The sequence below is a fragment of the Condylura cristata genome, unplaced genomic scaffold, assembly GCF_000260355.1.
Source record: "Condylura cristata isolate star-nosed mole 26May11 unplaced genomic scaffold, ConCri1.0 scaffold00011, whole genome shotgun sequence".
NCBI classification, from domain to species: Eukaryota; Metazoa; Chordata; class Mammalia; order Eulipotyphla; family Talpidae; genus Condylura; species Condylura cristata.
Genome location: NW_004567112.1, coordinates 1,273,675 through 1,284,531, shown reverse-complemented (window position 1 = coordinate 1,284,531; position 10,857 = coordinate 1,273,675). Strand labels below are relative to the sequence as shown.

The 10,857-nt window shown below is 66.4% G+C and overlaps 1 protein-coding gene across 1 annotated transcript in view; it reads left to right on the top strand.

The window, feature by feature from the left end:
- DOCK1 (dedicator of cytokinesis 1) overlaps positions 1–8,306 on the top strand; it is a 239,593-nt gene extending 231,287 nt beyond the window's left edge. The window contains 5 exon segments of the mRNA XM_012723446.1: positions 1,218–1,363; positions 3,384–3,582; positions 4,268–4,421; positions 6,170–6,321; positions 7,301–8,306. Coding sequence (XP_012578900.1) covers positions 1,218–1,363; positions 3,384–3,582; positions 4,268–4,421; positions 6,170–6,321; positions 7,301–7,396 — 747 coding nt within the window. The 3' untranslated portion in view covers positions 7,397–8,306.
- The last annotated feature ends 2,551 nt before the right edge of the window (positions 8,307–10,857 follow it).

The following is a 10,857-nucleotide window of genomic DNA, read 5'->3' as shown; positions in this document are numbered from 1 at the left end:
TGGTGAGGGCAGGCGCGGGCGGGAGGGCGCACCCTGGTGAGGGCAGACGCGGGCAAGCAGGCGTGGGCGAGCGGCAAGGGTCTGGCGGGCTTCCGCCCCTCCGCCAGCTCGCAGGGAGACGTGGGCACCGGAGTTGTGCCCAGGGGCGGAACAGCCCTGCACAGGCCCGAGGGCGAGTCGGAGATGGCCAACGGTGGGGAGGCAGCGGCGGGATGGCCCGAGTGGCACAGAGCCCGCCATGCTGGGCGGGGCAGCGGGAGGGGCCGGGCCAGAGCTGGGGGCCGAGAGGGTCACGGGCTCCGCCGACCCCAGACTGGCGTCCCTGCTGGACAGGGCTGTGGGGCCTGTTCGTTTTTTTTTTTTTTTTTTAAGATTTAGTCCTTTGTGCACACAGAACTGGGGTGCAGGCCAGAGATGCAGGGGTGGTGAGAGGCTTCCCCAGAGACGGTGGGGAGCAGAACGGGCAGATCGAGGAAGGGCACTGCCGGGGGGAGCAGCGGGCAGACAGGCGGGGTCTGCCGCGCCTCGTTCTCACCCTGCAAGCCGGGCCCTGGTCTCGGGGGTCCTGCGGTTTGTCTCCTTAGCGCCGCTGGAGGCAGCCCGGGCCTGGGGCTGTGCCCCCCACCCGCACTCACTCCCCTGCGCACCGGCGCCGCTCAGCAGCCGCCAGCTGTGTGCAGCCCGAGCTCCCACCAGCGTCAGTGCTCCGCTGAATCCCGCGACACTGGGGCCTCCCCACCTCCCAGACGAGGAGACGGGGTGTTGTGGGAAGGTGACACGGCGTGTGGAACCTCACCGTCCACACTGTGGGTCTCTGTCGCTCCCAGGGCAGCGGGCCCTTGGTCCCCGAAGCCAGTGGGTCTGCTCTCACTCCATGCCCCCCCCGCCCCCGCCTGCGGAGCTCATGAGAAGGGGAGTGTGTGGCCCCCGGCAGAGCCTGACCAGCCCGGGGTGGGCCTGTTCAGGCCCGGGGCTGCCAGGAGCCGGGCGGAGGTGAGCAGGCCTGGAGGTCGGGGCACCCCCCGCCGTCCTGGAGTGCCCCCCACGCAGGCAGCTCCCTGGAGAGCGCGTCGGCTGCGAGCGGCAGCCCCTGTGTCCCTCACACGGGCAGGCTGGACCTCAGCCTCGTACCTACAGGCCGCTCGGCTGGCTGCCAGGGGCCGGCGGCTGGTGGCAGGAACCACAGCGCTGTAACCTTGCGGTTCCCTCCCCGCCAGCCCTCGGGCCTGGACGACCGCCGAGGCAGCCGGCCCCGCTCCATGGTCCGCTCCTTCACCATGCCGTCCTCGTCCCGGCCTCTGTCGGTGGCCTCCGTCTCGTCCCTGTCGTCCGACAGCACCCCTTCCAGGCCGGGTTCTGACGGGTGAGTCTGGCTGGGCACCGCGGCCAGGGGGGAGGGGCGGCGCCGGCCCGGAGCCCTGGGCCCCTGTTTGTCCTTCAGGGCCTGGAGCTTTTCAGTCACAGCTCCTGGAAATGGAGATTCCCAGACTCACACTTGCAGGGCCTTGGGAGTGTTTAAGAAAACCCTTCTCCCCCCAGGCACTTGCATCAAACTCTAAAACAGCCAGGGAGGGTGCAGCCCCCCACCCCCCACCCTCCACCCCCTGGCCCCGCCTTCCTCGCCGGCGCGCCGTGGCAGCTTCCGGCCCAGGCTCCGTCCAGCAGCCAGCCCGGGCCCAGCCGGCGCACACGGCGGCTCCCCTCCCCGTCTCTGGTGTTCAGCCGTGAACTGGGAGGCGTATTTTTTTTTTTTAAGATTTATTTATCATTTATGCATACAGGGATGGGGTACAGGCCAGAGGTGCAGGGGGTGAGAGGACTCACCAGAGACAGTGGGGAGCAGAACAGGCAGATGGACAAAGTCCACTGCTGAGGGGAGCAGCGGGGAGCAGGGAGGGGCCTGCCGCGCCCTGGGGTCACTCCCTGGCGGGGGTCAAACCCGCACTGAAGCAGTTGCAGCCACTTTACAGTGCTGCGCTTTAACCCTTTGCACCAGCAGGGCGGGTCCAGGAAGCATCTTTGTTAGAGCCCAGATTCTCCTTCACTCCTGGGGTACCTGCCCTTAGCGACATAACATGCAGAGAAAGAGCCCTGGTCTCAGGCCGCACAGGTCACGCGGGCCCTCTGCCCGCCGCCGCGGCGCCTCCCGTGAGCAATGCCAGGCACAGCCTGTCTCCCCAGCTGTGTGTCTGCCCCTGGGCTGCGCAGCGGGGCTTGCCCAGAGCTGGAACACCCGCCCCGCCCCCACCGCGCAGTGTCTCGAGCTCTGTGGTACCGGAAAGCCGTGAGGACCTGGACTGTCACTTAGAAGAGCTGCGGTGCCCGGGCCTGTGGCGGTGGGGCTGCTGGCTGATGTGTGGTGGTGGGGAGACGCCCACATGCTGGCACGCCTCAGTGCCCGGGTCAACGCTGGTTCCTTTCATCAATCTTCTTGAAGTTTTTATTGTGAAGAAACTTCAGACACATATAGAGGAAGGAGCAGGTATCTCAGGAGGCCGTGCGCCCGCGGAGGCGGTCTGACTTCCACCCACCCGCTGCCGCCTCTCCCCTGTTCTTTTGAAGCCCATCTTGAGCACCATGTCGTTTTGTCCACAGTTTTCACGTGAATTTCTAGAAGAGCTTATCTTACCAGCTTAGTATACTTGTATTTAAAAAGACAACTGTACTAACTGTCAGACATACAAATGGGTGAGTCCATATGCCAGCCCCTATGCCCCATGCCCTCGTCTCCCACAGCACAGCCATCTGCTTTCTCATGCACAGGGGTGGCCCACCCTTTTGATTACTCTTTCCCATCTCTTACCTTAAGCCTGTGTTTGTCGTTAGCGCTAACATTACTTTCCTGTAGGTAGCGAAGTCCTATCATTTCCAGGTCCATCCATGTCGAGGCAAATAGCAATGTTTCACCTTTTTCATGACCGAGTAGTATTCCTCCGGGTATAGCTGCTGCGTGATCCAGCAGTTCCAGTCCTCGGGCTCTATCCAAGGGATGCAAAACACAAATTCAAAGGGTCGTCTGTGCTCCTGTGTTCACTGCAGTGCTGTTTACAATGTGTAGGGCATGAAAACAACCTCAGTGCCCACAACAGGAAGGGGGGGCATGAAATATACCCCCGATGCCAGCTTTGTCATAAATCAGCAGACTCGAAGGTCCTCCCTGCACAGCGAGACCACCGTCCCCTGGGCCCCTTTGTCACTCTGCCCTCTGTCCCCACTAGGCTGCGAGCACGGCCTGGCCCCTCGCTCTCGGCCTCCACCACCTCCCTCTGGAGTGGTTTCTTCCCTGTGCAGGCCGCGGGCCCCAGCCCTGCTTAGGCTACTTGTGCGTGACCCGCGGCGGCTGCCCCCCGGCGGGCGGCAAGCTCAGGGCGTCCTCTCCCCAGCTTCGCCCTGGAGCCGCTCCTGCCCAAGAAGATGCACTCCAGGTCCCAGGACAAGCTGGACAAGGACGACCCCGACAAGGAGAAGAAGGACAAGAAGAAGGAAAAAAGGAACAGCAAGCACCAGGAGATATTCGAGAAGGACTTCAGGCCTGCCGACAGCCCCCTGCAGCAGTCCGAGGCCGTGATCCTCTCGGAAACGGTATTTCCCAGGGTCCCAGCACGGCCTGCCCCCCCCCGCCCCCCAGGCAGTGGAGTGGTCTGTTGGGCTTTGCTCAAGTTGCTGCAAGCCAGTGCCGGAGTCTGGGGTCACATGCACCTGCCGCCCCCAGTGTGACCCAATGCTGGGGGTCCTGGGCGGCAGAGGGGAGCTTCTTAGAAAAGAAGGAGAGGAGGCCCCAGCACAAAGGGGCGCAGAGGCCAGGAGAGGTGTAGAGGCCTGAGGCTCCCCACTGACCTCTAGCCAGGCCTTGACCTTGCAGCCTCTTTGAGGGCCCATGCTGCACCCCTCGGGCCCCGGTCAGCACTGCCCACTGGCCAGGCCGGAATCGAGCCGCAGCTCCAGGCGGGACCTGCTGCCCCTGCCTCCCCGGGGCAGTCCCCGCTCACAGGGGAGCCGCTGCTGCTGACGCGGGGCCCTGGGCCGGCGGCCTGAGGCCGAGCTGTCGGCGAGGCCCGGCAGGGAGAAGCCAGGACGGTGGGGAGTCAGAGGCGCCCGTGCCTGTCCTGCCCCCGGCCCCCGGCCCCTCTCCCAGGGCCGGCCCAGCCAGCGGCCCCCCGGCCCGGCTCCGGCCGTGCCCACGCGCTGGGGTTAGGGCTGGACAGGAGTGCGGGCCGCAGCGCGCCGGTGGCAGGCCCTGACCGTGCTCTTCTGTGCCGAGGTGCAGATCAGCCCCCTGCGGCCCCAGAGGCCGAAGAGCCAGGTGATGAGCGCCGCGGGGACCGAGCGGCGCTTCTCCGTGTCCCCGTCGCCGCCGCCCTCCCAGCAGATGCCCCCTCCCGTCACGCCCAGGGCCAAGCTCAGCTTCAGCTTGCAGTCCAGTAAGTGGGCGCCGCTCGCCGCTCGCCGGCCGCGCCTGGGACCCCAGCGCGACTCTTCGGGGGCCCATCTTCTGCCCTGCAGCCCCGTGAGCCCCTGGCTTGGTCTTGGGGCTTGAGGGAGCGACCAACACGCAGTCCTGGGCACCCTGGGAGAAGGGGGGTCCTGCCGGCTAGCAAAACCTCCCCCCCTTGGGGCCGTGCGCCCCTTTCCTGTCACCGGCGGCCGCGCCCGGGCCTGGGCTCCTGCGCCCCAGGGGGCCAGCGAGCGCCCCGTCCGGCCGTCCGCGGGGCTGGGCCTGACGTTTCTCCAGTTGCGCCCGGGTCTCAGGCCGCGGCAGAGCTCAGGGTGGCAGCTTAAACCCCCAGAAATGGATTCTCTCCGGTGGCCTCGAGTCTGGAAGTGAGGTGTCTGCAGGCCTGGCACGACACGTCCCAGCGTCCAGCGGCCGGGCGGGCTCAGCCTCCTGGTGGCCCCCTGCTCCGTCTGCGCTGGCCTCCACTCCGGCCTCCCGGCTCCGCAGGCGCGCGAGGGTCTGGGACGGCCGGGTCAGGGGCCATCGCAGCCCCTTGGCTGAGTCTGCGCACGGAGCTGCTTCCACACCAGGACGTGCGCACAGGCTCGGGGCGGGCCCGGGTCTGGGGGCCGCTCGGCCCGGGGCCCTGTCGGTGGCTTCTCACCGGACTTCACAGCTGCCCGGGAGGCGCCGCGGCCGGGACGGGGTGGGGGCTCTGCCGGGTGGCGCGGCCTCAGCGGCCAGCCCGGGGCTCCCTGAGCTGAGAGTCCACCGCGGTCACACTCACCCCTTTTCGGGCTAACATAGGCACCACCGCACCGCTGCAGCAATCGCGGGGTGTCCCTCGCAGCTCCCGGGGGGATTCGGGGGCCCCTCGCGGCTCCTGGGGGAACTCAGGGGTCCCTCGCGGCTCCCCGGGTGACTTGGGGGTCCCTCGCAGCTCACCGGGGCGACTCGGGGATCCCTCGTGGCTCCCCAGGGGGACTCGGGGGCCCCTCGCGGCTCCCAGGAGGACTCAGGGGTCCCTCGCGGCTCCCCGGTTGACTTGTGGGTCCTCGCGGCTCCCCGGAGCGACTCGGGGATCCCTCGCGGCTCCCCAGGGGGACTCGGGGGCCCCTCGCGGCTCCCGGGGGAGCTCGGGAGTCCCCTCGCGGCCCCCCCGGGCCACTCAGTGCCACTCCGGGCGGTCCTCTTTGCACCCCTCAGCCGCACAGCCCTGCTCTGAGCATCAGCGCTGCTCATTTTGTTCATGTTCTGCTGTGTCCGTCGTGAGCCGTGTGAGCCCCCTCGGTCCTGGCTGTGGGACTTGCCTCACACGCATGGCTCCCGCGAACCCCACTTCTGCCAGTTCGCCCGCGCGGCTCTCCTGCAGGCCCCGGGGGGGGCTGCGCCGCCACCCCGAGCGTCCGTGGCCGGGCTCCCCAGGCGCGGGGCCCACTGTGCCCCGCAGGCCTGCACGTCCTCGGGGTGCCCGCTGTCTGGTCGCACCGGGCAGAGGGTGGGTGGCAGGAGGCCCCAGGGCCGGGGCCACGCGGCTGCTGTCAGAGGTGGGGCCCGCGCGAGCCCCGTCGTAGGTGTGTTGGGGGCTTGCCGCTGGCTTTCCAGAGCGTGCCCTGGGGAGGGGGCCCCCCACCCCCCGACGTCTGTCCCTTCGCAGTGCCCCAGGAGAGCAGCCGGCGGCCCATGCGCCCCACCCGGTGGGTGGGGTTCAGACAGCGGCCCCCTGTCTTGCAGGCTTGGAGCTGAACGGCACGAGCGGGCTGGACGCCGCCGAGGTCCCGCCCCCACTGCCTCTCAAGGGCGGCCTGGCGGACTACGGGAACCTGATGGGGAACCCGGAGCCTGCAGGGTCGCCCGGCCCCCCGCCGCCGCCGCCTCACCAGAGGGTGAGTAGTTCGTGGCCCCCTCCGCAAGGAGGGCGCGTGCCAGGCGGGCCTGGGCTTGACGGGAGCCGGGTCAGTCGGCATCCGGCCCGCAGCCTGCAGAGGTGCGGGAGCCAGCTGGGGGGGCCGGGCCCTGCCGGGCCGCACCCCGGCCTGCAGCTGCCTGACCTGTGAAAGGACGTGGCCGCCTCGCCCTGCAGGGGTGCTCCCGTGGGGCTCTGCCGGCCTGGGGAGCGCCTCCTGGGGGCCGGGGGCACAGGTCTCCCCACCTGTGTCCCGCCTGCCGCGGCGGGCCGAGCCCCAGCCCACAAAGCCCCTTGCCTCGCCCGCCCTGGCTGCCGCCAGAGGTCTGGAGGCGCCCTCGGAGACCCACCGCCCGCCCTGGACGTCCGCGCGGCCGCGCCTTCTGTGGCTCCCGGGCCACGGGGGGTGGACGGCATCCCACGCCCGCTCAGGCCCCTCCCCGCAAGATTACTCCTGGACGCGCCCTCCAGAGAAGGGGGCGGGCCCTTCCCGCCTGTGCCGGGGCCCAGTGAAGTAACAGTGAGGCCGGGGCCTGAGGTCACGGAGACTGGGCTCCCGCTGTGCCTTCCGCAGGGCAGGGCGGCGCCCTCCCTCCTTGCCCCTGGAGCTGCCCTCCTCCCCCTCCCCCTGCAGGCTCGGTGGGGGGACCCTTGGGTCAAGCGTCGCCGCGCCCGGTGGAGGAGAAGGCCCGCGAGCCTGTCACTGACGCCGGAGGACCGTCGTCCTCTCCGCCAGGGCTCGGGCCGGCTGTGAAGGCAGCTGCTGCCAGGGAACAGGGCCTAACTGCCGGGGGGCTGCCATTCTCCAGCGCCCCAGAGAGGGGCTCTGTGGCCTGGTGTGTCCCGGGTGCCGCTGACCGGCCACACCCAAGCCACGGAGAGGGCAGCACCCACCCCACACGCTGGGTTCCGCCCCGCCGTGTCACTAACGGGCTGTCGCCTGTGTTCGTGTCTCCTAGCACCTGCCGCCCCCACTGCCCAGCAAAACCCCACCTCCTCCGCCCCCCAAGACCACACGCAAGCAGACCTCGGTGGACTCTGGAATCGTGCAGTGACCGCGGCCGACGCTGGGAGAGCGAGCCGGCCCCTCCGTGTCCTTTCCGTGTCTGGAGTTCACCTCGTGGGCCTGCAACGCTGACCGTTGGTGCAATCGCTTTCCCTAACAGAAGCTCCTTTCCAGCCACGCGTGCGGCCTCGCGTGGGGAGGGCGCGGGACCTCGGGGCCGACGGCGTGTTCACCGAAACAGGACTTCTCGTCTGTGCGCCAGCGAGCCGCGGCCCTGCCAGCAGCGCTTCCTTCCTGTGCCAGCGGAGCCCGGGGCAGGCGGCCACGCCGTGACCTCGGGGTCCAGCTTCTCTGAGCGACGCCAGCTTCTCCCGGCCGCCCCTCAGGCCCACCTCCCGCGGCTGCCGCTGACCGCGGTCAGCTGGTCCTCCCACACGGCGGCGGCGGGCAGCCCTCAGGCGGCCACCCCTCGTGCATCGAGGCAGGGTCTCAGCTACTGCACGCCACGGATTTGTGGAGTGGAAACACCACTGAAAATACTGGATCCCGTGGAAAGACAGTGACCGCGCAGGAAGACAAAGTCCCATGTTGGAGAAAGAACAGCTGCAGCACGAGGCGGCTGTGACGAGGCGCCCGGCTGCCGCCCAGTGTGCACAGGACGGGTGTCTGTGTGGTGGCTCTCGGGTCTGTGTAACTCTGTCACCTTCCCACTTACCGTGATAAACACCCGTGAGTGAGTCTCCTGTATGTTCTTAACCTTTAACTGCTGGAAATGTAAAATACCCACAGCGAGTTGTCTGTTTCAGAGCCCCGAGACGCCGGTGGACAATGATTCTTAAAAACTAACTTTGTGTCACCTAATATTTTTATTCTGTCATCTATATTTTTTTATTCATTGTAATCATGATACTCTTTAGTAGCATCGAAGTTAATCATTGGCGATGAGAAATAAAATGTTATTTAAAAAGAGGCGGTGTCCGGCACCTCGCGTTTCCATGCCGCGACGTGGAGCTGTGGCCGAGGGGCGCCGAGTCGCCCGCGTGGCCTTGAAGTGAGGCGGCTCTTCAGAGCACCTGCTGCCTTCCGCCGTAAGTGAAGGGGCCCAGCCCCTCGTCCCCAGGTGCCCTGACGGAAGAGACGAGCCCGGCACCGCCCCCTCTGCCCAGAAACTGCAGCCAGGGGTCTCCAGGTCCCACGGCCTGAGGCCAAGCCTCTGCCGGCGACAGTAATTTCATGTGTGACGTCAGTGGCTCGCTGTCCTGTCCGTGTAAACTGAGGTCAGAGCGGTGCCCCTGGGGGGTCTCCCGGGGAGAACCCGTCGGCCAGTTTGCCAGCCTGAACCTGCCCCGCGCTGCCCTGGCGGACACCGCCTGTCGCCGCGGGTTCGGCCAGTTTCCAGCCCCCAGGTCAACGCGGGTGCCTGCTCCTGCGGGCACACATGTCCTCAAGCGGCTGTTAGGCGGCGGCCTGGCCCCGGAGCCCGAGAGGCGCCCGTCTGCGGCTCGGCACGTCCCCACGGACACGGGCAGCAGGCCCGGCGCCGGTCAGCGCTCCCGCCCACCCCTGCCAGGCCCGCTGCAGCTGCTCCCTGCTCGCCGTCCGACTCCTCCACCGAGCGAAGCCTTTCTGTTCGGCTGGCTGGTCACTCCACGGGAGCCTCATCTCAGAACCTATCCTGGGTCTTGGGTAGAAAGAACGAACGCAGGGGCCCTCCTTCCCTGAGCCGCTGACGCCCCCCAAGCGGCCCCAGTTCAAGCCTCAGGAGCTGCCTCTGCCCTCTAGCCAGGCGTGGGAGGAGGCTGCTGCACCCAGAGACTGGGAGGACCCTGCTCTGGCTCTGGCCGGGGAGCAGTTGATCAGACTTGCAAATAAGAGGCCACCCTCAGGGAATTCAGACATGTTCATAGGGGCCGTTTTCTTTGTGAGCCTCTGTTCTTCGACGGATGTTTCGACCACCGTCCGGTATGTCAGAAACGGGCCACCGAGCAGGACCCTGAAATATGGTCTTGGCGATCCTGCCGGGTGAGCGTGGCGGCGACTGGCCTCTGACAGTTTGTGCGTGGTCAGTCAGCATTTCACGTTACGTGGGCCGTGACCACAGTTCTGAAGCGGGTTCCTGGTCCTGCAGAGAATGGTGGTTTTAGCCCAGAGTGGTCTCTGGGCTCTGGGTAGCCCTGTCCCCCGAAAGTCTCCCTCGATGACCTCCAGTCTCTCAGGGTGGCCCACAGCGGTCTCCCGCCCCCAGCTGTGGCTCGTGCGCTGGACTCTGGAGCGAGGACGTTTGCAGTGAGGCCCCCAGTGGCGTGGGGGTGCCGGTTCCCTGCAAAGCGGCTACAGAAACGTCTGGCGTGAGCGCTCGGCTGTACTGACAAGACGTGATCTTCGCAGACCTGCACACACAGGCTGCCGCCACCCTTCAGGTCAAGGCTTGGCCAGCAAGACCGCTCACAAGAAGGAAGCGGCCTCTGTGGCCGGGGGGTCTCCGGAACAGCGCCAAGAGGCCCGCTCGCATCCCCCGACGCCGCGGCACCCCTCTTACTCAGACGCGCTCCTCAACTTGTGTTCAGCGCTCACTTCCACAGTGCCACTGAGGTCTCGTGCCCGTCTTTCCCCGTGGGGAAACTTTCACCCTAGACGTCCGTCTCCTCATGCACTTGTGATAGCCGCGCGTGCTGGGTGAGCAGCACGAGGTGTTTGCCCCCGCGCCACATTCACCCCTCGAGAGCTCGCGCGGGAGACGGCGGCCGGGTCTTACGTTCCATCTTGGCGTTGGCGGCCAGGAAGCTCCGGTCGAGTCTAGCTCTCACACATTCAGCTAGAGTTTTCTTTCATTCTTCTGCTCCCTGAAGGCTCTCTGGTGAGTTCGTCGTATGGTCCCTGGCCAGCTCCTCAAGCCAGAATTAGGACTAGAAGGTCCCCGCCCGCTTGACCAGCAGCAAAGTCCTATTTAAAAACCACCCTTGGTGGTGGAGATCGCTGCCTAATATTTAAAGGCAGGACTTTTTTTTTTAATACATCAAACCTCAGTGATGAAAAATAAAAGATTTTTTGTCGTTTGATGTAAGGATTTGATCTTTTTCCGTCCTTACAGACTTCGTTATCTTAAAGCTCTGTTGCCTTTCATGCCTCGGACTTTCTTTCATGCTCACTGAAGTCTCTTGGTGCGAAGGATCTTTGCTTTTGCTTTTTAGTTCCATCGCTAATTACTTTTTAGTATTTTACTTACCTGTCGGTGTCTGTTTGGTGACTTGTGCCTTTTTCTTTTTTTGCGAGCTCCGTCCCCTGAGCGTCTGCGCACCTGCTGTCTCCTGGCTGATGACTACAGAGGCTGACAGGGCCTGCGGGACCGCGACCTGGTGACCTACGACCGAGCCGGGGCTTGTCGCTCCCCAGCAGGAGGCTGCTGCTGCGTCCGGTCCGAGCCGCCGCTGCAGCGCCCAGCATGAGGGGCGTGGACGCGCTCTGGACCGCGCGGCGGGAGACGGCGCGGTTTGCCCTGGCGAGGGCGAG